Genomic DNA, 27,516 nt, shown 5'->3' on the forward strand with positions numbered 1-27,516 from the left:
CTTGGCTATTTTATCCATGATCCTCCTCCATGCAAGATTTATTAAAGTGATGACACAGGACAGGGGTGGGTTTTTGAGATGATGATCATTAGAGAGGAGGAAGAAGAGCATATATGGGGTTCAGAAGCTAAAAGGGTATACAGGAAGCAAATAAGCTACACATTTTGCTGTCTGTGTGCAGGGAGAGGAGTAAATGCTGCAGAAAGAGAGATAAGAAGCATTATTTACATTGGTGGGGTGGCCAAATGATGATGGGTATTAAAACCCATTAAAAGGAAATCTGATCTTGCTTTGAGAAAGTTTGCCACAAAATATATTTGCTAATAACACTGATGCCACTGGTTGCCAAAAACAGAGATACAGTTTTCTCCTTGAACCAGGAGGGCAAAGAAAATAAGCTCCTGTCCTCTAAGCAGTAGGAAAAGTTATGGAGAAAAGGCAGACTAGTGATTTCACCGTGGAAGCAAGGAAAGGGAATTTAATTTCAATTTTACTTTTATATGTCCATATTGGCACTGTGTAAATGAATCTATATTTTCTGAAAACATTTTTAAATCCTCAAAACAAATGAGTATGAGTGGGGGGAGGGGGTGGTATGAAAGAAAAAACAAGCACTATTAGACTATACATGGATATATTTCATTTTTTTCCCAATCCCAGGAAATTGTATTTAGTCTTCTTTCTGATCTGATTCTATATTTCCTGGTTCCTTGTGATACTGGATCAATTCTATAAATATTGATAACTTTTACTAAAGTTTCCATTGTGACTTTTAGCACTACCTACAAAATACCACCATAATTCCTGAAAAGTTGCACAATGAAAGAATTAAATGTTGGTAAATTTCAAATACATTCTAGCAAAAAAGTGATATGCCAATATAATAATCCTTTATTTTGATCTCAAAGTACTGGTTTTACAACCAAATATGTAAAACAAATCATAGAGAATGAAGAAGATAACGAATGTTTGGGCAGAACTAGTGAATTATCTATTTCCATTGCATTTAAGGAATCATATGATGATTTCTGTTTATTTGTATATTGAAGTGCATACTAAGTCCTAAAACACATTAAAAACATTCCTGTTTTCTACCCTGAGCTGTGCCCCCTGCCATACACACACACCCACACACACAAAATCCCAGGCCTACAGCCCTTCAAAAGAGGTAAGAAAAAGATTCTAGTAACACAGATATTCCTCTTACCTATTTTTCACTCACCAAAAGCACATAATAGTGTGATAGGTTTTGAAACTATGAAACTGGTAATATACAACTGATATTGAGAATTAAGGGCAAGCAGATGTTATTTATTTATAATTATTAAACTTAGCTTTTTCTTTTTTACCACCTTTCCTTAGAGCTTTCACACATGTAAACTGAAATCTTGTAAGGGTTATTTTCCTTTTATCAAGCAAAGATAAGTAGAGCTCATTTTCAAGGAGACATCACAGAGCTTAACATTTTCAGAGATCTTAAATCATTTCTAGTTTTTTAGTATTTTAAACTGAAACAATCTCCCTATGCAAAATAGTCCCGCAGGTAAGCTTAAACAAAAGAACTCTTTAAAAGTAATGTACATTTTTAACTCCAATCTCTTGTGTAATTTTTCTGAGATTTATTAGCTAGATATACAATATAAAAGTCTTGTCATTGTTAACTTGCTCTCTGGGCTCTGCAATTCGGTTCTGTCTCTTTGCCTCCAAATTGTGGCAAACTCAATTTAGAATTACTGAGCTACTGCTTACCCATTATTATAATTGTACTTGCCAATCTGAGTTTGAGGATATTGAAAGAGCTTGTTTAATTACATACTGAAAAGATGCCCCTTGTGTATTTAAACTTATTTGTTTGGTTCTGAGTTATTTTCTGTTGGAATGACCCCATTGTTTTACGTATTCTGTAATGTGGCACACCCCATCCAGTTTAAATAAAGCCAAAAGACACTACAAATGTCCTGTTTTCAGACTATTGCAAATTACATGCATCTCATTTTCCTAAAGATCTACTTATTCATGTCTGTACATATACTTTTATGCCAGAAAATGCCATCTTAGAGTAGAACAGAGGTAGGAGTTCCATAGGTTCATTCATTAATGATAGTATATCACATTATGCTAATCTGGTTCTTTTAGCTTTCTTGGCAGCTCTGGCTATCTGCCTTCTATACCTTATCCCGTTTTTTTAATCTAGAGAGATATAAAAGCAAAGCGATTAAGAGGCAAACTAGTGGGAGCCAGATAGCTTGAGTTTGAGTCTTGGCTTGTAATTGCACTAGCTGATTTTGGCCAGGTTACTTAATCTTTCTGTGCCTCAGTTTTCTCACTGTACAAATGGGACTAATAACAGCTCCTACAATCTCATAGGATTGTCATAAGTTTTACATTGTTTAATGTATATAAAGCACTTAGAACAGTACTAGTAAACACTAGTATTAACCATCACTATTACTCTATCACTATAACTAAAAAGATCAGTTAGAAAGAAATCAGTTGAATAATTGCTTGATAGACTATCCATCCTTAATTTATTAAAATTTCATTTAATAACTATGGAGAATCTTACCATTTGGACTAATTTGCTCTCTACTCCATTTTTTTTTAAACCAACCAAGCACATCTTCTAAAGGGAGAACAATACAAGAGAAGATTTCTTAAGAGACACACAAGATAAACAAATGTTTTTCCTTCACTTGTACTCACGTAAGCTCAAGGCATGCTGAATTCTGCTGTCTTAGAAAACCATTCTCCAACATGCCCATGCATTTAGTGCCCTAGCCAGTGGAGATGCAGGTTTACCAAGAGTCAACTATTTGTTTCCTAAATCTTTTTATTCAGTTTGTGTCTACTATTGTAATTGTATACTTCAGTGAAATATTAAATAACCTGATAAAATATTAGTGTGAAAGAGATTAGCTGTTTCTTTGCAAACTTGGCTAAATGTTCTGGAACATTTGACAAAGATAAGTCATTTTAGAAAACTGTTGTTGAATTAGGTATGAAATAGACAGCACTAAGAGAATGGAAAATAAAAGAAGGCAAATTCTGGAAGGATTCTGTCATCAAACTGCTTACCATAGATCTTTGAAATTCTTTTTCCACTTTAAAGAAACTAAAAATGGACATGATATATAATATATTCAACTGTTACATAAAAAAGGCAAAATGGATCTCCTAGCAGCAGAGTGATGCTCAAAGTGTAAGTCTTTGTGCCAAATAAAAAGATTGATGGGGGAAACATACGTTAATATACTTTATATTAAATTCCACATTTAAGATATGTGTTTGTTTTTTTTTCCTTTTTAAAAATAATTCTCTACTTTAACAGAATTGCATGAGACAGCGTCTGCTACGCTGGCACACACTGCTTGGAGAGCACCCTTAACAGTCTTTAGAAGCCAGTTCCTGCACAGATCACACACCTGTGTGAGGAGAATGTTATCAAATAGCAGCTGAGTTTCTGACTGATCCTTAGTGATATCCGCATTGGCATTCATCCCAAAGATTTCCGGTGCTGGCGTCAGCGGCAGAGTCTTTGTGTATTCAATGTAGCTTTTGTGCTGTAAGGATCAATAACAAGAAGTCAGGAGGTTAGAAATCAATTGTACTGTAGAACCTTCTCACTGAAAAGAGGTAATTTTCAATACTCAAGTTATAGAGTGGATGAGCCTGTGAAACTGAAAACTGAATGCTTTCATTTTCTTTCAGCCAGTGCTAAAGTTTAAAAAAAAAAAAAAAAAAAAAAGCATACATTTACAGAGGGAAAGAAAATGTACCATTCAACTGGAATGGATTTAAAAATGGGGGGAAGGAATCCTGTTAACCTCATTTAGAAATGTTTTCCAGGTAAAATCTTCCTGTGTCGCATTTGGCTGATGACTTTTCTTAATTTATTTTCAAAATAAACTTCCCTCATCATCAAGTTTAATCTTATTCTGAAAATAATCTTACTAGAAAAGTTAAACTATCTCAATTTTATCATCCTGAGATAACCACCATTAACATTATGCATTGTTTTATGCATACATGCACACATTTTCTATTTTATTTACATGGATTTTTATCAAAATTCTTTACCTTTCTTGATGCTTATATAATTACATACAACTATCCATAAACAGATTTGGTAGAGGGGTTTGGTCACTGATGGTTTTACAGTATGGGTCATGGTACATACAATTCTCTCGGCCTTGCATTGTTCTCACTTGACAATTCATCATTGAAGATATGATTACACAGGACTCCCCATATTGACGTGCTCCAACTATCAGTGACCCCAGGCTGTGGGACTGAATATCCTCTCATGCTAATGCTATTGGGATCTGCCCTCAGCCAGCATTCATCCTAGAGAATGGAGGGGCTAGGGTTGTGGGTGTGGTATCTGTCTTACGTTGCATGTGGTCATGGGTTTGTTTTACTTTTTCATGTGTCCTTTTGATTTTTTAGAATAAAGTGAGGGCCAATTTCAATGCCCCGGTAGTCCCTAGAAGGCAGATACCACATCTTACACTTGACAAGGCTAGAAGAGTAGCAAAAGGGAACCTTGGCCTTGTGCCACAGTCAATTCTGTGACTCTCTGCCACTTCCTAGCTGCTGGCCTTGGGCAAGTCACTTAACTTTAATAAACCTGCTTTCTCATTTGTAAAAGGATAAAATAACACCAATGTTAATTTGATGCTCTAGTGATATAATTATGTATAACTGCTTTGTAAATTATTAAGTACAATATAAAGAACTATTACTGTTAATAATATTTTGTAATCCCTTTCATCTATTTTCATTTCAAATATGGATAATGTCTTTTTACCCAAAGGACTGAAATCATGATAACAGAATTTCAGGTCACTCTGGAAGCTATTCTTGGGTGAGGAATGTTTCTGCTACTCTTTACATTAGAGCAAACAGGAAACCACTAACTCCATCTATGCATGGGGTTTGCTTTGTCCTGTATGACTAAAGAAAGCGCAGATAATGCAAGGGTTAACAAAAAGCAAGGCCTTGGGAAAATGACCATTTTTCTTATTGTCACTACCACTGGAATTTCATATTTTACTGCTTTTTGTTTTCTTGAAGGGCATACTTACATCACCAGAAGGAGGAACAAAATAGATGCCACTGGAGTCAAATTTATAGTTTGAATTTTGAACTAATTCTGTATTGAAGAATTTGTTTAGAATGCTGCGTAGCGTGCGGCGATCCCAGTCGTCCGTCACCCTGCCTCCATAATTGCATTCACCGGTCATGTATCGCAGAGCGTCATAAGGCAGTTCCTGAAATTGAGAGCTCATGTCACTCAGCCAGTTAAGAGTTATCATTAGCAGGTTATACAGAAGTGTGCTTCTTGTTTGCTCATGTCATTAAACATCTTACAAAATGTTTACATCGACACAACTTCCCTTTATATATTTCCTTGCCAAATGCTGCAATTTTTCTCAAGGTCTTTCTCTCCTTTTGTGGGTTTTCATTTCCATTCAGTCCATGCTGAGATGAGAACTCCTCTATTAACTTGTGAACTCACTTACCATTCAACTGACATTTATCAAGTGCCTACAAATGTGCCAGATACTGAGTAGGTCCTGGAGTTACACAAACAAGTTAGACTGCAACCCCATCCTTGTGATTCTTGCACTGCTCACATTCAAAACAAATCCAACATAATTCACAGATAATCAGTGTTAATTTCCTTCTCCTTTTTATATCCACATATACTTGCACAATTGGAACAACACTGTACATACAATTTTGCATACTAATTTTCCACCAAATCTCATCTTATGAGATATTTGTTACCATCTCATGAAATATTCTTTAAACATGCTATTAATAACTGACTTCTAATGTTAAACACTTTACTTGTTTCTAATCTTCCACTGTGTTTAATTATATTTCATTAAACATACACTTCTTAAAATTTCTAATATTTCTTTAGTCGGGATTCCTAGAAAGGAAATTACCATGTCAAGGAGTAGGAGCTTATAAAATACAATTGATAAATCAATGTGACCAAACTGCTTTTCTGAAAGGCTGCAGCAATCATAGTGATCAGTTTTAAGATCCTTGCTAATTTGATAGGCCAAAGATAATTAATATTGTTTTAATTTGCATCTTCTAGAAGTGAGGTTGATAACTTTTTTATGTTTAATATTCAATAGTAATTCTTCTGTGAACTAGCCTTCTTCCCATTTTTTTGTATTGAAGTGTTAATAGTTTATATACACACACACACACACACACACACACATATATAAACATATATATATATCTCACATTTTTGAAACTGGCCTTCATGTATTAAATTTGTGGAAACACTTTTTTAGTTAGTTTGCCTTTTGATTTTATTGTGGTTTTATTTATTTATTTATTTATGTATTTATTTATTTATATTTATTTATTTTGATATATAGCACTGAAAAAGATTTAAAAAGCAATACTCTTGATTTTTCACATTGCAATTTCCTTTATCCTAAGCATAAATTCTTATACACCATGCAGCAGTATATGAAAGAATTTTATTTCTCACCACTCTCACCAACACTGAGCATCATTCAGAAAAAGTTGACAATTAAACAATAAAATTGTTTTGTTTCAATTTTCTGTCTTTATTAGTGATGTTGAAATTTTAAAATGTTTACAGGTCATTTGTATTTCTTATTTTGTAAATTATCCACTCTGTTCTTTATATGTTTTTCTACTTGAGTATTTATCATTTTTTCTTATTACTAAAAGTTTTTTATAAAGATTTTAAATCAGTCATATGAATTTGAAATATTTTTTCCAAATTCCAATTTGTCTTTCATTTTTTAATGTTTAATTTTTATGGCATTTTATATAGCATGATTTAATATATTTTCTACAAAAATTTAGCAAACTGTTACTTCAGGATTTTTTCATTATTTTTGTGCTCTATGTACCTCTGTTTCCAGTTACCTGTTAACACTTAAAGTGTATATATCCTACACCCCAGTGATCCTACTTGGAGGAATCTCTTCAATAGAAATAAAAGCAGTAGGGAAGAGCAGGTAGTTGTGAGTACAGAGGCAAAATTCATTAACTTAGGTGATGGAATTTTATGAGGCTTATTTTGTAGAACTTTATCAGTGGCTAAGACCTTATGGAGAAACAGGCAGAATCAGGAAGGAAACCAACAGAATGTTTAAGTTCCTCCAACTACAAATATGCAATGAGTTTGATCAAATGCACACATTGCTTGGGCTTGCCTTGCTGACAGAGCCCCCAATTCATATAAATGAAATATAATAAGAAAATTCACTTGCAAAATAAAGTAGTAATTGGAAGCAGAGCAACAGGTAGACCAGTTTTCCCCGAGAGGGCTTTGTGATGCAGACAAATGATGAGATATGAAGGGGGAGGACTCTCTTTATATATAAAAAGGTTAAATTTGACCAACATGCCCCGGACAGCTCATGGGAAAAACGCCACCTGCCGTTCCCTTCAGCAGCTTGGTCACAACTGGGGACAAACAAATCAGGGAGTGCTTTCTCCCAGTGGCTCAAGTAAATTGGCTGGGGTCACAGAAATAGTAGCAGTTTCATAGCTTGGATTGCTTCTCTGCTCCATTATTATAGGAGTGGTGAGGCCAAGGGTGGGAAGGAGGAGTAAATGGAAACTGAGCTGGACGTCAACCACCAGAATGTGAGGTTAAATGTAAAGTTGCTCATTTCAACATTGTTTTATTAACAACAAAATGCAAATAAAACCCTAATTGTTAAAATAGGGGAAATGCTGTGTAGCAGCCTGTGGCAGCCCAGGGCCTCGGACCACTCCCTAAATGGGAATGAAACTCTGAGCATGTAACAGCCTGCTTAACCAGGACAAAGGTCAAGAAAGAAAACAACCTCCCAGGACAGAGAAGGATGTAATCACGGATGTGAAATGGCACCGATAGTATCTTAAACATTAATCTTAGTAAAACATCAGGTCTTAAGCTCCTTTAATGATTATACTAGAGGCCTGATGTCCTCATACTCAATGGAATGCCTCTGTTCTAAAATCACATACATATTACCCCTTTGCGGGGCATTATGCCTCCAGACAGCTGCCACCAGACAATCTCTCCTGCTTACAAGTCCTAATAAATCTATGTTTGCTTCTGTGCCTGGAGTGTTTTTCAGTCATGCGGCAGCACTGGCCCTTGCTTTGCTCGAACACAGTCTGGGCCCGAACACAGCCATTAAAACAAAGATCTATATCAACTTTGAAAGTTATCCACAACATATCTAAGCATGGAAAAGAAAGCTAAAGATGACCATGTACACTACAATCATGTTTTTGAGGAAAAAATTGTATATACACTGCATGTATGTGTAACTGTATATGCACAAGAAAACAAATGGACAGATAAGCTCCTAGCTGTGAAGTTTGCTGCCTTGGTGTGAAGTGGGGGTGAGGATGGGGTGTGGGCCTTTCACATACACACAAACACACACACAAACAAAACTACCAAAGCAATAACAAAGCAATTGCCCATATGCCAAGTTGATAATATAAATTCCACCTGTATAGTCTCCCTTTATGGTTTAATTTTTCTTATTCAGCTTTTCTTTTTCCTTTTCTTTTCTTTTCTTTTTAGAAACCAAAGTTTATTTCTATTTAAAAATGCTCAACAGACGTTAAAGAAGTCCCAGTGGCCCAAAGGTATCCAGGTTTAATATAAAATAATAATCAGGTGCTGACTGTTGGTGCTGTCAATTGATTCTGGGGATTCCAAGTCATGATAATTCTCCTAGTCAGATGGTGATGGAATTGCCTGACGTCTGGTGTTCAAGAGTGACCAATACTCCAACAATGACTAAAAATACAGTGGCAGAAACTATCATTGTCATTCCAAGGGAGAAAGTTGGAGCCAGGTACAAAGCCACCACAATAATTCCAAAAATCAAAATCATTATTCCAGTAAAGAACCAACAGAAGCGTTCACAGCATCTACGTGAAAACCCTTCTTACTTTATTCTCTGCAACTGGATCCAGTCCCCTGATGAGCCTGGATCATGATGACTCTTATCTGGTAATTAAATGCAGCTCTTTCACAACAGAAACAGCCAGGCATCCCCTCGAGGTGAAATATTTAGCTTTTCTTTTAAATTCAATTGGCATTACATGAAGAAGCTAGCTATTTTTTCCTACTAGGAAATAACTATTCTATCATCATATTTGAACATTTCTTCTACTCCTTATTCATTTTAAATGCTATGAGTAAACCAAATTTCTACATTTCTAGTTACCATTTTGGTTTTTGAGAGCTTGAAGATCTCTCCCTGTAGCATGATACATTCATTCATTCACTCAATACTAAATGAGTCTCCAACTACATACACTGTTTTAGGCACTGGGATACAACAGCAAACAAAACAAAGTCACTATATAGTCTACTGGTTCAGGATTAGGCAAAATGTGCCCTCTCTGGGGACAAAAATGTGCAGTTCCTAGTACCCTGTTTGTATAACAAGCTTTCTTAAGGTTGCCAGAACAAGTTGGGGACCTGGGGGTCCATGTTCCTGGACACCATGGCAGAGTATTTTACGACAGGATGACAGAAATGATGGATAAATAGACCAAAGAATACCAAAAAATGTGGAGTCATCTCCTGCTTTCATTGGTGTTCATCACAGTAATAAGGATTCCCATCACATTGCTACACAGTGACTGCCAGACAAAATGGCATGTAGAAATGTGTCAAGGAGAGGTGAACTTGGCTTCTGGGTTTGAAATTCAAGGAAGAATTTCAATAGTAGACAAGGATTCAGCACAGGAAAGGGTACTCCAAGTAAAAGGGATATATGCAAAAGCCCAGAGATGTGATAGAATACATCACATTGGGAGAGCAGCAAGCAGACGGCAGTAACACAGTATAGGACGTGGGACAGAGGGGTGAGACGGTGAGTGATGGAAGACCAGATATGGTTGGGAAAGCTAAGGAATAATTAACCACCAAAGACTCCCTAGTTTCTAGCTCGAGGATTGGGTGGATGGTGGTCCTAGTACTTCGATACAGGAAGACAATGAAAAATGGAGAAGAGCAGTAATTCTTTATGGAAACAGGATTCCATTAGACGATCATGCCTTCTTCTGCTTCTTTTCCAAATTTTTCCCTACTCCTTGAACTATTATATCTTTACAAAGCATATCATTTTATATCAGTGCCATGGATTTCTAGCACCTGACCAGAAGTCAGGGCTCAATGATGTATTCCAGACTCAACACTTAGTATGCCAGAGAACACTTCTGTGAAATCTTTGTTTTTTCAAGTTTCTATTAGTATAGTATTCCTCTCTCTAATGCCTGAGGTTTACCAATAGATTTAATCCCCCCATCCCATCCCACCCCAAAGGGTTTGCTTTACCTCTTTATTCGTTCTTGACTGGGGTAGGGAGAAACTATCAAGGCCATATTTCCCAGTCATGGGACAAAGACTCTTAAAATTCCTCATTCTTTTTTTTTTTCCAGTTTGACTTTCAGTTATTGCAAATTAGAATCAGAGCCTACAGATTTGGTTTCATGGCCATAGCAGATCCACTGGACCTACTCAGGAGCCAGAAACATGTTCTGGTATAAGTTAGGAGGTCCTGGGTTTGGATTTCTGTTGCAACCATAAACCCATTCTTATTTCTAAGTGAAGGTGAGGGCACTCCTTTTTCCTTTGATTCTATCATTCTATTCATTCTCTTGATGGCAACAATTGTTATTGGTCTAGGTTTCATTTGTGTGTGTGTGTGTGCGCGTGCACGCATTGGTTTAATTCTGAATGCTTTCTTTATCAATACATTGAATCATTCTGTTTTAAGAAAAAAAAATGTTGATTGTTGAAGGATTGTATTAGACAATATCAAAGAACTGAGAATTTGCATTCCTCAAAGCATCCCTCTTTAACACTTGATGAATTATATGACTCATGAGTAACAGCTTGGTCAAGTTGGCTATAAAATTACTATCACAGAGGAATGGAAAGCACTGCTGAATTTAATACAAAGAACCAGTTGAGTCAGTCCTGTATGTCATTAAAAGATTCTTGATGAAAGTGAAATAGCTTGTACTTGTACCACATCATTATTTCTCATTGTGCATTTAATACATTTTAATATCATATTCTTCCACTACAAATGGACTAGAAGAAACACAGGACGTGTTCAAATTAGCCATTTTCCTCCAATAAAATAAAATATTATTTCTGCATAGTCCTAGAGGTTAAAGTTCAGCATTTAAAGGTATTTAACACTCTTGAAATTGCTGTTGCAAATCCAATGGACATTTAATTTACTTTCTGCAGCATTTGACAGGGTAGGTTACTCTTGACATTCCCATTTCACTCAGCTTGCACTCTATTTTTTCCTGGCTGCTCAGTCCGCATTTTCCACATCTTCTACCCTCTCCTGCCATTGATCTTTGATGCTTTTTTTTTTTTTTTTATGCCATGAGGCCTCTCTTTAAATATCACATATTTCCAGGTTTTTGCTAACACTTTTACAATTCACAAATTCTATTTCTTGCTCACTCTCTCTTGAGCTTTGTATCTGTATGCAAAGAACCTATCAGATATCTTCACCTGGACATCGAGATGTATAAAATGTAGGAGACTGAAGTAATCGTATTCTCCCTCCCTGCCATTCCACTCACCACCTCATATACACCTATTAATTCCTCATACTACTCCCTGTCTGCAGTAATGAATGGTTCCACCACCCACCCAGACCAGAAAACTAACATCAACTGAGACTTCTCCCCCTTCTTTTGCATTTAATATCTAAGTCTTCAATTATTTTTCCACATCTCTATTGCATCTCTACCCTGTTCCCCACCCTAGCTCAAATGTTTAAATTCTTACCATCTCTCCCTGGGTTATTGTGATGGTCTCCTAAAATTGGCCTCTCATCTAAGACTCTCAAATCTACTTTCTACTCTGCAGCTAGAATGAAATTTTTAAATTGCACATCTTCTCCTAGAGGCATACCAATAATAGCTAGAATAACTCCCAAATCAGTTAGCATGGCATCCAAACCACTTACCGTTAACTGAACCTTTTTACTTACATGCACTTTCTCTTTCTCAACCTCTTTGTTGTTGCTTCTCCACATTGTCTCCCTGAAAACCTTCTATTTATTGTTTAAGTCCCAACCAAAGCACCTCCTCTGTGGAACCTTGTTGATCAATCAACCAGAATTGTTTGTCTCCTTGTTTGTGTTTACACCTCTAAATAAGTAGGGTGAACAAATACACTACTGGCCAAAGTGAGACACTTTTGTGTGTAAAAGTGGATACAAAAGACAGGATTATATAATTTTTAGATATATTAATTGGTGAATCTATTTTAGCGTATTGTTAGATCTATAAAATATCTCTACTCAAACATTATTTTCAAAATAAAATTCTTAAAATAATTACAGTATTAAAGCAAAAAAGGATTTCATAATAATAAAAAAAGTATAAGGGGAATATTTTTTCTTAATATATAGTCACATACTTTAATTGGCTTCTTGGCCACATCTGTCTCAAATAACATGCCTCTGACATTTTTCTGGAGAATGTACCTTTTGACATGGGTTTTCATTATTTTAAATTTTAAAAATAAAATTTTCTATAATCTGCAAAGTTGCATTTTATGGTTATTAAATTTTAAATTGACACAATTGACTCTTCACTATAAACATATATTTTTAATTAAATAGGTGTGTTTCCTTTTTTTAACTTACTGTTTCCAAAGAGTTTACTGTAAAATAAAAAAGTCACCAAACGATAAAACAGGTAATAATTGTAGATTTATGTTATGTAATAAGTAACACTGCTTTAGCAACAGCATTCAGATTGCTCTATCTGTGGCTATGGGAGGACTGTTCAACCTCTATTTTCTATACATATTTCATACACGCTAAACCTATGAACTCCCACATTTTTTATCAACTCCATCTCCTAGTGGCCAGAATTTAGTGCATCTTGAAGGCTGTAGGACATCATGGCATAGCATGACAGCCCACCACCTGGTCACGCTAAGCAGCTGTGTGAAACACTTCTTCCACCACTGCCTGAGACTGCTGGCTTTAACTCTCTGTGTCCCAGTGTACTCGGCAGCCTGCATGCTGTCCTTGAATGGGAAGTGCTAGCTGGTGATCCAAAGGGAAAAGAGACACTGGTTGTCACTGGTCATCTTTCAAATAATCATGTAGTCAGACAAGAATTGTGTGTCATCCAGAAGCTGAAAAGTACCAAACAGGTCGATAAACCCATTTTAAAAATTTGTGGCAAATGCCAGCAAACCAAGAGGTATGCTCACCTTATGCATAACCCTTATCACATTGTATTGAAGTTATTTATTTGATTTCTTTCTTCCCCAGTGAACTCTGAACTTTGAAGCTGGGACCCACAGATTATTCTTTACATGCCTAGCCCATAGCAGTCACTCATGTATGGTTGGGAATTGAATTGCACGTGTAATAAACCAAAAAATAGCAAAAAATACGTTTTTTAAAAGTAACAATATTTCCTTAAAAAAAGCAATAATAATAATGACAGCTTCAGTTGGAAAGTTTCAGTTCTGTGAATTCATATCAAATAAATATGCAATTGTGATAGAATGAAATTGTTTAAAAATAGTGTAAAATAATTGAAAAATTCAGTTCCTTATAGCTATCCAGTCACAGTCACCAAAGCCATTTCACCTAGTTCTAGAAAATTCCAGAAGTGAATGATTACGACAGTGAATCAACAATTTATATTTTCTAATATGTTACTAATCTTCTGATTTTCATTATATGTATGATTAAGAAGGGGGCATAATCAGCAATATTTTCATTTAAGACACAAAAATATATTCCTTGAATTCTTTGGGCCAGGAACTGTGGAAGAAGCTGTAGCTGAAGAATTAAAAGACCCAGAGCTTGCCTTCAAGTTGCTCACAATCTAACAGAAGACTGAAGAAGCAGACACTTAATATGAGAAGCATTATCATCAAGATATGTCCAGGGAGTGGAGAGAAAGGGCTTCTAGGTGACAATGGGGATAGGACACAGGAGAGAGGGCAGGGAAGGCTTCTAAGAGGATGGACTTCTTCTGAGATAAGTAGGATTTAATGAAAAAGGATAGTAAGTCCCCAGGAAAGAGCAGACAGACACAGATTGAGCACCCTAGTGGTGCTCTGTAGGGTGGCTGATGGCACTAGAGAAGGAGAAAGGGGGCTGGTGACAAAGGACCATGCCTTGCTAGGACCATGAAACTCATCCTGAAATGAGGAGAATTTATTTTTATAACTTTTTCCATAATCGTAAAATATTATATTCTCATTTTAAAAAATAAAAAGCAAATCATTCATAATGTTATCCCTTAGAAATAATCATTGTTATAACTTGCTTTATCGTCTTTTAGTCTTTAAATGGATATACATATAAATATAAATATCTACCTAATTGAGGTTTTACTGCACATGCAGCTTTGCAGGCTTTTTTTCTCAGTTACATTACATTGTTGGCACTTTCCCAAGACACTAAAAAATTTTTTAAAAACATCACACTTGGTAGCTGCATTGATACTCAATTACTCAGATGCCCATGATTTACCTGACTCTTCTCCAATTATTGGACATTTAGGTTATCAGTTTGAACAACTTTAAAGTTTATCACATATTGTCACATAACTAAGTCACAGAGTATGACCATGCCCCTTTCATCACATTTGTGCCAACAATGATATAATTATGATTGATACTGTTATTTAATCTATTAGCCTTATAGGCAAATGTATTCATTTTAAGATTAAGTAGGGACACGATATAATTAGATTTTCAGTAAGAAAGGGAATTCCAGCAGCAGAGTAGAGGTTATAGATAAAAGAGAGTTTGGTCTGCTAACTTTCAGGCAATTTAAAAATTTAAAACCACTCTATTAAATAAGAGAAAGGAGAGCAATCTTGAGGGAAAATGCACTATTTCATAGTACAAAAGCTAATGTAAGTGTGTGGGGGTGTGTGGGTGTGTTTGTACCAGAATTGTAGAGGATGAAATGTGATTGATGTGACAACCTCTGGCTGTTTGGCTGCTTCCCAGAATCTATACTACAGGTTAACACCAATGGCTGTTTTTTTCCTCCCGACAAATGGCCCAAACTCCAGAATAATAGTACAATGCTATTTCTCTAAAAATAAAATCATGCTCCAGAACAGAAGAAAACCCATCTGTTCATTTCTCTCTTTTTCTTTCCATTTTGGAGTCTGGTTCATTTGTAGCTCTCCAAAATCCTTTTCAAAGTAAGTACAATATGATCACTTTTCATCTCCATAGGTGTTTGCATGTTTAAAAAAAAACCCAATTATAGGTTGCTAATAGACAAACTCACATCCTAACTACCTACTATAGCAGTTACAGTATCCTGTTATAATAAAACACTTCTTAATAAACTGTTGGGAACTGCCTATTCATTTAATAAGAGTAGAAATTAATCAAAAGTCCCTGCCTACTGTACAAACACAACATGATAAAGAGCAAAATACTTGACGTCCTTGCTGTGATTTTTACGATACCTCATACTGGTTCAGGAACATGTGGAGCTGCTGCACACTGATTCTTAGGTCAGTCTCGTTGAACTCATAAGGAATATTCCACCCCAGGGGTCCAAATTTCCGTCTCTCTTGTACTAAGGCATGAAAGAAACAGAGGCCATAGAGCAATTTCTTGAATTCCTCCTGTGATAAGAAGAAATGGTGCCACATCATTATTTTTCTCCTAACATTGCATTATATTTGCCATATTTTAAAATGAAAGTAATTCCTTTTGCTTATAAATAGCATAGGGATATATCCTGTTCTAAAATATAACCAAAATAGAATTGAGTGTTTCTACAGCTAGTCAAGCAAAAATGTGCCCATTTGTATACATGTTCAGTTGGTACACAGCTACCAGACACAGTACGCTCATTTAAGTTAATGGTATATTGTAGAATTTTGGAGATGCCAACTGAAGTACCATGATGCAAGAAATAACTAAATTCTAATGTGTGGCCCCAGACCACCATGGAGAAATTTTAAAGGTGATAATTCAAACCAATTAAAGAGCTCTAAAACCCACAGGAGGACACAAAATGCTCAAAATACAGCTTGAGAGAGGATTGGGGAAGAGATTTCCTTGCAGAGGATAGCTGCTTTGCTGTAGAACCCCTTCCCCACCCCTAAGGGAGAAGGGTGTGTGTGCTGGGGGATGGGATCTGTCAGCTAAGGTCCTTAGTGAGAAGGAATTAATGGTGCCACTCCAAGAGTTCATGCATGTTCCCTGCTGCAAGGAGCACTATAGAAAGGCACAAAATTCATGCCTGAAAAAGTTGAGCAGCCTATGGGTACAGAGTAGAGGTCTCTGAGTGGGAAGACACTGCATGCCCTCCAACAGAGGTCACCAATATGAATTCCAAGGAACAAATGGGGAATTTGTGCTAGGAATGTCAGCCAGGTGTCATTTTTGAAGTTTCCCAGTTAAGAGGACTCTTGCCAGGGAGTGAGAGCCTGTGCAGAGTGGAGGCTGAGAACCCAAAGCTGAGGGGGATTAGGGGCAGCAAGTTGAAGGGGAGGCTCTGCCAAGGATGGTAGAGTTACAGGCAGCAGACTCCAGCAGGGGAGCCTGAGCAGACCCACAAAAGAATTCAAGAGAAAGAGAGAAAAAGCTTTGAACCTCTGCCAAGTCTGGAGAGCTCCAAGCCATGCCATTCAGAAAAAGAACTTTCTGGTACCCTCCCCCTTGTCCACACACACTCTCCAAACTGTATCAGTATTAGCAGCTAACAAGTGTAGGAGGAGTTATAAAAAGAAAGATGCCAACTCCATCTTCTTCTCGCTATGGCCTGAAGCCCACCAACTACAGGCCATAGGTAAAGTGCTAGAGAACTGAAGCCTAAATTTGAAAGTTGAAGTAATGATTAATATATTGCATTGTACTTTCTGAATCTAGGCTGACTTTGCAATTTAATGGACATTTTATAAAAGACAGACATACAGACAGACAGAGACGGACAGGGGAGAGAGACATACATAGAAAACAAGTGATAAAACAAATGGAGTCAAGTGAGTATGGATAAAAGGCAAATGGGTGGTTTTTTTGTACTATTTTTATATTTGCAACTTTTCTGTAAGTTTAAAATTAGTTCCAAGTGGAAGTTAAAACAGAAAAACCATGTTTTGCTGCTCTGGCACTTGAGAGTCTGGTTTTGGTTTGGACTCTGGTTCATAAAAGTCTGAACCTTGAACTTCTTTGACTACAGCCGGACAGATCTTTTGATCTAGAAGGAATGGAAGGGTTGAGTAAAATTTTGCAAAGAGGCTTCTGTCCAGCCCCTTGTATACAGAAATGCCCTCACCAACTACCTGGGGGTAACCTGCCTTCCCTGTGCCCAGTCAAGGCAAAAGCTAGTCAGAAGGCAGATCTTAGGAACTTAGGATAAGGTTTGACTTAGTTTAAACATAGTTAGTGTTTTTTAAAAATTACTTTTAGTAACCAAGACTTGTTTAATGAAAGTACTTCTTTATTTTTAATGTCTCCTTTTGACGTATACTTAAAACATATCCAGACATCAAGAGAGTAAGCTTTTTAATGGCAAAAATACCAAGGTTCATAACCCCTCTTAAAAAGAAACTCTTCCATTTTTAATTATGGTAAAACGTTGTGAAACAATTTTAGGTCACAGACATTTACACACAGAATTCTAATCATGAAAGCAGTGGGTGGTTTCCCTCTGGCCTAGTGACGCTAAGAAAAGACTCTTATGAGCCCCATCAATCAAGGAGTAAAATCATTTTGGCTTGCATTATAGTTACATGGAGGAAATATTTTTACATTTTAATTTAGAGATATGGCTCCACATAGCAAAGGGCTCAGTTAATATCCGGAAACAAGATTCTCCAACCTTGCAGATTTGTACTGGGAATGGCTTACAGCTGACTTTCCAAATAGAAAGCTACATTATTAATGACGCCCCACAAGATCTCAGCTGAGCAGGAATGAGGCTGGTGGTAAAATTAAAATAAAATATTAATAAAATTGACTTCCCTACAGTCAATAATCAGTAATCAAAACCAACTGCATTGCAGTGCAGGAGGCCTATTTAATTTGTAGTTTTACTCAGCTCACACATCCAGAATCACCAGGGGCCACTTGAATTGCTTTACAGGGCTGAGGTAACAAGACTTATCCATTACTAACAGGCTTTTTGCAGCTGCCAAAGAACTCGGGGTCAGAGATGGGGTCCATAAGGTATGATCGAATGATATTAGCTCGTAAACCTTTTGGAGCTTCATTGGTCATTTTCACTCCATTCTGCAGTACAGACACAGGGAAATTTGGAGATGGGTAACTTGTCAGCCAAATTCGGAAATCTGGATGTGTTGATTCTGGGCTTAGCTCCTGTAAGAAAAGAAATCAGATAAAAAGGAGTGAATAAAAACCCAAGCAAAATCTAAAGATCATATGTGCATGGAAGGGGAAGGAAGCATTTTACAAAACAGAGCTTTAGTTGCTGCAATTTTCAGCAGAAGCCTTAAATTCTGATTCTGCCGCTGAACTAATACAATACATCAAGAGGGCCTAGAGTGCTGTCCTTCTCTAAGATAAAATTTATTCACATCACTGTAAGGTTTTAGAAGGTGTTAGATAATTTGGAATTAGGAAAAAAAAAAAAAGACTAAGACATTCCAATCTTGTATCCTCACCAATGTTGCTGAAATATTTACAGAAATAAATCTCTGCCCCAGAGCTGGATTAAGTATAATCCCATCTTCTTCCTGTAGCCAGGTTGTAAGAATAAGCAACCCACTTAAATAAGTCAATATGAAGCCATGTGGAGATGAAATAAAAAGGAAAATTTTGAAGATTGAGATGAACCCAGTATATCCTTGAATGAATTAGAACAGAACTATTAGTTCTATTTGTTTAAGAAAGCAATCCTGAACTACAGAGGATAAGAGAACTCTCATGTGAAGGCTGGATACATATAACTCCCACAGGTCCTTCTCTCTCTTCCTGTCCAGCCCCATTCCCTACTGCTACCTCCCCCAACTGCCCATGTCAGCGATATCTTTTTTTGTTTTAGTTGCAAATCTTTATCGGTTAAAAAAAATGGTTTTGAAGGGATGGGGTGAATTAGGAAGGATACATAGTTGCCTACATCCTTTAATAATAAGAGTGATAGATAAAGGTTCATTTTTTCTCCTACCAGCTGCCCAATGTCCAGTGACTTAAGCAATATGACTCCGGGGACTTGGAGCAGTTTCACCATCCATTAGGGATAACTCTTTCCTCTTATTTGACTCTGTGATGGCTATATATGATACAGTTCAACAGGTCATGAGAATAGCCTGGAGCCAGAGGGTCCATAAGAAAACAGGTACAAATTTAAAACTTTTAATATAAGGCCTGAAGGATGAGTAAGTGTTGAGAAGGCAGTTAACAGAAAGAACAGTTTTCCAGATTTAAATCACATCTATGCTGATTGCCCATATTATTGAGAAAGTGTGCTGTGCCAACAAAAGTCAAAGAAGTTCAAATGGCCGGTAAAGAGAAGTTAAAATGGAAGGTAGCCAGAGATGAAACCTGAGAGGTAGGCAAAGGTCAGATCACAAAGGGTGTAATAAGCCATGTTAGGGGTTTGAATTTTATCTTTTTTTTTTTTTTATAAGAAGTTGTAGGTGTACAGAAAAATCATGCAGAAAATACAGATTTTCCATATACCACCCTATTATTACCACCCTGCTTTAAGGTAGTATATTTGTTGAAAGAACATTTTTATACTTGTTCTATAGGGTTTACAGTTTGTGTTGTACAGTCCTTTGTTGTTACTGTTTTTAAAAATTTGTATTCTAGTAACATATATACTACCTAAAATTTCCCCTTTAACCTCATTCAAATATATGGATAGTGGTGATGGTAGCACAACACTGTGAATGTAATCAACAGCATTGATTATATATTTTACCTTTATCTTGCATGCAACAGGAAGTCACTGAAAGATTTTAAGCAGGGAAAAAATATTCATTCACTAATGTGATAAATATATATTGATTGCTTCCTATGGGCCAGGCACTAGTCAAGGTACTAGATACAGACCAAACAAACTGCTGACAAGTGTCATAAAGAAAAATAAAAACTGCCCCTTAAAGGTTCAGTTGGATGGTAGGATAGTGCAAATTATATCTTACCTTGGCTATTTAGTGGACTGCGAGACTCTGAGGTGTGAGAAGAGGGGCTGGGGTCACAGGTAATTTCAACCAACACATTTCCTCCATGTTTACTAGAATTGAGTGCCAGGGTTTCTGTTTACTCAGTTGAGTTACACGGGGCTTTCCCCTGGAATTTCTGTCCACTAAAATAGGGGAGCCCCATGACCCACTGCAAGAGGGTAGGAGTGGAATCCTTTTGGTTTGAGATTGCTCCTCTGGGGAGGCTAACTGGCCAAGTGGGTGAAACGTGGGTTAGAGAAAAGTTCCATCCTGAGGCCTTTTGGTTTAGACTGGCCATGTGAATTTCACCCAGAACAGCCTCCCTTGCTGCTTTTGATTCATAGCTGTGGAAATAAGTTGTTTTTTGTCTAACCTGTGGTTTACTCTTACCTTTGAGCCTGCTCCTCTGGATCAGGGCTATTTCCCTCTCACTGGATAAACGCATGCTCCATGAAGGGGGAATCAGTAAGGCCTGATCATGCACTCTCCTCTACTCCTCCAGATACAGTTTCCAATAGGAGCCCATCTCTCCTGTAATACAGCCTTGTCACTAACCCACAACCCTCCAAATTAGAGGACAGGAATGGAGTTATTTGGATGTGGTGTATAATTACTAATTAGATTGGCAGAGTACAATCACTTAAAAAAACCTGCATTTTTACCTCGCAAACTTTCTCCAGGGTTGGCATCCAAGAGGTGGCAAGGTGACAGTTCTGAAGAACAACCCACGTTCCTTCCTTGACAGCTTTTTCTAACATTTTCATAGCTATTGGCCCTTGGCCTTGACCAAGAGATAAAGAGCTAAGTTTTGATCCCCCATAACCCTGTGTACAAATAGTAAAGATGTTATTAAAAATCACATTTTTAGAAAAATCAATATTATTATAGGAAATATTAACGTTAAACATAGCAAAATTTAATTATATAACATCCTTAGAGGCCCAAACATGATATGCAGCCCTAAAAACACTTATTGACTAAGAATCCTGTAAACACTTAGATAAAAAGCAAGTTAAATCAAGCTGGAAACAGTAATGGTCATAAATGGAAAATCTGTAGTTCTTTGATGCTTGAGATGAACAATACAAAAAAAAATTAAGAAGACTTTTAATATGAGAAGGAAATGAAAGGGACTAGCTGTTATATAACAACTCCTAAAATTCAAAGCCAAAAAGAAAACTATAGATAGACTAACGAACTTGTCCTGGTTCTTCCAGACCTTTGAATAATTATATTTTAATTAATTTGACTACCTCACAAAACGAAGAGAAAAAAACCATTAACCACTAATTTCCATTTAAAAGTTTCTTCAAAGAACTCTGTGGGAATGTGCTTCCTGGAATTCAGTTCTACATCCTGATTCATCTGTAGCTTCTGAATAAGTTGTCTGAGACTACCTGGAGATCCTTCTTTCTCGGGCCGTGATAAAACTTGACTGCTTCTTTGGAAAAGACCTTGAGTGATGGAAGCAGTGGTAAAATAAGGTTTTGGGCCCTCTCTGGATGCTCAGGGTTTTCATCACTAGTAGGTAGAAGCAGCAGAAATCAAAACAGAGCCAGGTACTACTTCTATTTATAGAAACGTGGGGATAGCAAGTGAAGAAGATGCATTGAACAGTCCCACACAGGGGCCAGGAAGTAATCACACTGTATACTTGGGGAAAGATACAAACAGGAACTAAGAAGGTCTCAAAGGATTGGAAAGACCATGTTGATTTGGAAAGTGGGAGTCTCTACAGAATTGACACTTCTACCCCCTCTACCACATCCACTCTAGTCCCACCCACCACTGCTCTTCCTGGACTTGCAATATTGTCCCCACTTCCCACCTACTTGCACTCTTCTTTCACTTTGCACCACTCAAATTAATTCTCCATACTGCAACTAGAATGAGATTTATAAATTATAGATTAAATCATGTCACTTTGCTGCCTGGAAGCCTACTACACATTCCCATCTTACTCAAAATCCTTAATGTAGCCTTCAAAGGCCTGACATGATCTAGTCTCTCACCACATCCTGGACTTCAAATTCTCCAACCATAATAGCCTTTTTGCTAGTTAGTCTTAGAACAAGTCGAAAATAATTTCACCTCATGGCCTTTTCACTTACTAATCCCCCTGCTTTATTTTTCATGGTGTATTTCATTAACTGAAAAACGGGGAAGAAAACACACACACACACATATTTAATTGGAATTTAAGCTCTACGAAAGCAGAATTTAAGCTCCTAAAAGGCAGGAATTTAATTTTGTTCACTCCTATATATACCAGCAGCTAAAAGAGTGTCTGGCACATAGGAGACATGCAATAAAAGTATTTCTTGGAGAATGAATGATGAATGAATGAACAAATTTCCATCTGGGAAATGAGTAAAGTTATCTACAGACCAGGGAGAGAGAAATTCTATCACAATGACAAATTAAAGAGTAATCATTGTTTCCTTAAGACTTTTCCTGTTTTAGCTCTCTAGAGAAACAAATTTGGGCCATACTCTTCCATTTAAAATTTCATCATGAAATTGATATACAGCATAGGATATGTGCAAACTGTATTTTCTGATGGAAGTTTTATGTGTGGTATAATGTTTACCACTACTTTTTGCTTGTTTGTGGGTACCAGCTTGTTTTGACAGTGACTGAACACTTCTTTAAGAAACAGTAAATGCCATACTAAATAAGCAATCCCCTAGCATATACGAATAACACCCAATGTAAAAAAGACATGGGGTGTTAAAATACAAATTGACCCAGTAAAGAGTATTTAACTTATTAAAAGCATACCTCATTTTATTGCACTTTACTTTATGGCACTTTGCAAATACTGCATTTTTACAAATTGAAGATCTGTGGCAACTCTGCATTGAGCACGTCTATTGACACCATTTTTCCAACAGCATGTGTCATAGTATGGTAATTCTCACACTATTTCAAATTTTTTCTTTGTTATTATATCTGACATGGTGATCTTTTTATCAGTGATCTTTGATGTCAGTATCGTAATTGTTTTAGGGCACTACAAACTGCCCATTTAAGACGGCAAATGTAATGGATAAATGTTGTGTATGTTCTGACTGCTCCACAGACCAACCACTCCCATCTCTCTCCTTTTCCTCAGACCTCTCTATTCCCTGAGACACAACAATATTGAAATTAGGCTAATAAATAACCCTACAATGGCCACTATGTGTTCAAGTGAAAAGAAGAGTCACACATCCCTCACTTTAAATCGAAAGCTAGAAATGATTCAGCTTAGAGAGGAAGGCATATCGAAAGCTGAGAGGCCAAAAGCTAGGCCTCTTATGTCAAACATAAGAGGAAGTTGGAAATGCAAAGGAAAGTCCTTGAAGGAAAATAAAAGTGCTACTTTGATGAACACATGAAGGATGAGAAAAGCAAAGAGCCTTATTGCTGATATGCAGAAAGTTTTAGTGGTCTGCATAGAACCTCCAACCAGCCACGACATTCCCTTAAGCCTACTCCACAGGAAGGCCCTAAATCTCTTCAGTTCTATAACAGCTGAGAGAGGTTAGAGAACTGCAGAAGAAAAGAAGCTGGAAGCTAGCAGAGGTTGGTTCCTGAGGTTTAAGGAAAGAAGCCATCTCCATAACATAAAAGTGCAAGGTGAAGCAACAAGTGTAGACACTACAGCAAGTTATCCAGAAGATTCAGCTAAGATAGTTGATGAAGGTGGCTACACTAAACAACAGATTTTCAATGCAGATGCAACAGCCTTCTTTTGGAAGAAGATGCCAGCAAGGACTTTCATAGATAGAGAGGAGAAGTCAATGCCTGGCTTCAAAGCTCCAAAGGACAGGCTGACTCTCTTGTTAGCTGGTGACTTTAAGTTAAAGCCAATGCTCATTTACCATTCTGAGACTCCTAGGGCCCTTAAGCATTATCCTAAATCTACTCTGCCTGTGTTCTCTAAATGGAACAACAAAGCCTGTATGACAGTACATCTGTTTAAAACATGGTTTACTGAATGTTTTAAACCCACTGTTGAGAACTACTGCTCAGAAAAACATATTCCTTTCAAAATAATAATGTTCATTGACAATGCACCCAAGAGCTCTGATGGAGATACACATTGGTATTAATGTTATTTTAATGCCTACTAACACAACATCCATTCTTTAGCCCATAGATCACAGAGTAATTTCAATATTCAGGTCTTATTATCTAAGAAATACATTGCAAAAGGCTATAGCAGCCATAGACAGTGAGTCCTCTGATGGATCTGGGCAAAGTAAATTGAAAACCTTCTTTAAAGAACCCATCATTCTACATGCCATTAAGAACATTCATAATTCATGGGAGGCAGTCAAAATATCAACATTAACAGGACTTTGGAAGAAGTTGATTACAACCCTCATGGATCTCTTTGAGGAGTTCAAGACTTCAGTGGAGGACGTGACTGCAGATGTGGTGGAAATAGCAAGAGAACTAGAATTAGAAGTGGAGCTCAAAGATTTTACTGAATTGCTACAATCTCATCATACATCTTGAGCATCATGATGCTCCTCTTGTGGATGAGCAAAGAATGTGGTTTCTTGAGATGAAAACTACTCTTGATGAAGATGCTGTGAACATTGTTGAAATGACAACAGAAGAATTAGAATATTACATAAACTTAGTTGAGAAAGCAGCAGTAGGGTTTGAGAGGATTGACTCCACTTTTGAAAGACATTCTGTGGATAAAATGCTATCAAACAGCATCACATGCTACAGAGAACTCTTTTGTGAAAGGAAAAGTCAATCAACGCAACAGACTTCATTGTTGTCTTATTTTAAGAAATTGCCACAGCCACCCCAATCTTTAGTAACCACCACCCTGATAAGTCAGCACCCACCAACATTGAGGCAAGACCCTCCATTGGCCAAAAGGTTATGACTCACTGAAAGCTCAGATAATATTTACCAGCTTTTAGCAACAAAGTATTTTTAAATTAAGGAATGTATATTGTGTTTTTTTAGACATAATGCTATTACACACTTCATGGACTACAGTATAGTGTAAATATAACTTTTATATACACTGGGAAACCAAAAAATTCATGAGATTTGCTTATTGCAATTTATAGTATCTCTAAGGTAGGCCTGTAGCTATGTGACATTTGAGAAACTAATCTTTCTATGCTCTACTATTCCCAAATGTAAAATGGAGATACCACCACTTACATCGGAGGATTGTTGTAAAAGTTAAAAAAGAAAATGTGTACAACAAGGTCTAGCAAATTTAATGGTATATATTAAGTACTCAATAAAAGTGGTCGTGGTGGTTTTAGAAATATCTGTATCATAAAAAATTATTTTGATTATGCCAAAAGGGAAGAAATCAACTAAAAAATTCCCCAATTATGTGTTATAAAATTACATTTTCTTATTTTATACTGTAGGATTCAAGAAAATTTATAGTGAATTGATTTCAATAATTTTTAGCCTAGAAACTTAAACACTTGAACATATTCTAACCTGGTAACCTGACTACAACGTATACTTGTTCAGGAAGGTCAAGGGAGGTCGCCCTTTAGAAGCAAGGAAAAGGGGCAGGATTAGAGAGGATACTCCCCAGGGTCATTGTCCAGACTTGAACCTGTTAAATCAATCCAAGCTCAAACCCTGGTGCAAATGGTGCCAGAGTCCCCGAGTCCTCTCAAAAGAAAAGTAAATGTCACCCCAATCCAAACTCCGGTTTTATAATTTGAATAACAAGCTGTATTTAATGTCAGTGCTGCCATTTAAGTATAATTTTCTTGGGACCCTGTAAACCTCTGGACCACCAAGTATTTCAGACTCACCCCTTAGGATCTCAACTGTATGCAACTGTTACTGTAAGAAAAAAATCAAATATCATCATCTGTTTAAAGGTACCTGGTCATCAGCAAATTTTAGAAGGGCAGCCATGGGGTCTGCTCCAGGAGAGAGCACAAAAATCAGTGGTGCGCAGCAGTTACTATCTGCAAATGCCTTGGATAAATCAAAGGGTGGTGATTCAATGAAAGTACGTCCCAATTTGTTAATAACAAATTCTTGCACCATTGGAATAACCTAGAAAAGCAAGACCATATTTGAAAGAATTAAACTTGTCATTCAAAATCTGCCTAAAACGTGGTTTAAAAGTTCAGCTACAAAGACATTTTGGAAACAAAGGACTCTAGCTACATTAGCTTAGGTATCTGTTAATGTTGGCAGAGAGTCAAAGGTGTCACTGTTTATGTAAAAGCCTTTTAAAGAAAAAAATTCTAAATTATTTAAACAATAAAAGTCAGGTGGGTGACTGCTGACACCAGAAATGAAAAGCATTACTCTTCCTTTTAATGAGTATTCAAGACACAGTAGATGAAGAAGATAAGGAATTTTAGCTCTTTAAAGTTTTTTGTTGCTGTTGTTGTTGTTGTTGGCTTTTTTTTTTTTTTTAATCATCATTTTATTGAGATATATTCACATACCATGCAGTCATACAAAACAAATCGTACTTTCAATTGTTTACAGTACCATTACATAGTTGTACATTCATCACCTAAATCAATACCTGACACCTTCATTAGCACACACACAAAAATAACAAGAATAATAATTAGAGTGAAAAAGAGCAATTGAAGTAAAAAAGAACACTGGGTACCTTTGTCTGTTTGTTTCCTTCCCCTACTTTTCTGCACATCCATCCATAAACTAGACAAAGTGGAGTTTGGTCCTTATGGCTTTCCCAATCCCATTGTCACCCCTCATAAGCTACATTTTTATACAACTGTCTTCGAGATTCATGGGTTCTGGGTTATAGTTTGATAGTTTCAGGTATCCACCACCAGCTACCCCAATTCATTAGAACCTAAAAAGGGTTGTCTAAAGTGTGTGTAAGAGTGTCCACCAGAGTGATCTCTCGGCTCGTTTTGGAATCTCTCTGCCACTGAAGCTTATTTCATTTCCTTTCACATCCCCCTTTTGGTCAAGAAGATGTTCTCCGTCCCACGATGCCGGGTCTACATTCCTCCCTGGGAGTCATATTCCACGTTACCAGGGAGATTCACTCCCCTGGGTGTCCGATCCCACGTTGGGGGGAGGGCAGTGATTTCACCTTTCAAGTTGGCTTAGCCAGAGAGAGAGGGCCACATCTGAGCAACAAAGAGGCATTCAGGAGGAGACTCTTAGGCACAAATATAGGGACGCCTAGCCTCTCCTTTGCAGCAACCGTCTTCCCAAGGGTAAAACTTATGGTAGAGGCTCAACGCATCAAACCACCAGTCCCCTATGTCTGTGGTCATGTTAGCAACCATGGAGGTGGGGTAGGCGAATACCCCTGCATTCTCCACAGGCTCCTCAAGG

General features: G+C 37.0%; 1 protein-coding gene across 5 annotated transcripts in view; it reads right to left on the minus strand.

Moving 5' to 3' along the window:
- DNAH7 (dynein axonemal heavy chain 7) overlaps positions 1-27,516 on the minus strand; it is a 371,530-nt gene that overhangs the window by 61,185 nt on the left and 282,829 nt on the right. For 2 of the 5 annotated variants that reach the window (XM_037850664.1, XM_037850663.1), the window contains 6 exons: positions 26,065-26,241; positions 20,856-21,017; positions 18,182-18,382; positions 15,520-15,681; positions 5,085-5,270; positions 3,423-3,560 (listed from right to left, as the gene is read on the minus strand). In XM_037850664.1, coding sequence (XP_037706592.1) covers positions 3,423-3,560; positions 5,085-5,270; positions 15,520-15,681; positions 18,182-18,382; positions 20,856-21,017; positions 26,065-26,241 — 1,026 coding nt within the window. Of the gene's footprint in view, positions 1-3,422; positions 3,561-5,084; positions 5,271-15,519; positions 15,682-18,181; positions 18,383-20,855; positions 21,018-26,064; positions 26,242-27,516 lie in introns of those variants that run through there. The other 3 variants (XM_037850666.1, XR_005218999.1, XM_037850667.1) reach the window with 3 other exon arrangements.

The sequence above is a fragment of the Choloepus didactylus genome, chromosome 9 (genome assembly GCF_015220235.1).
Source record: "Choloepus didactylus isolate mChoDid1 chromosome 9, mChoDid1.pri, whole genome shotgun sequence".
NCBI lineage: Eukaryota > Metazoa > Chordata > Mammalia > Pilosa > Megalonychidae > Choloepus > Choloepus didactylus.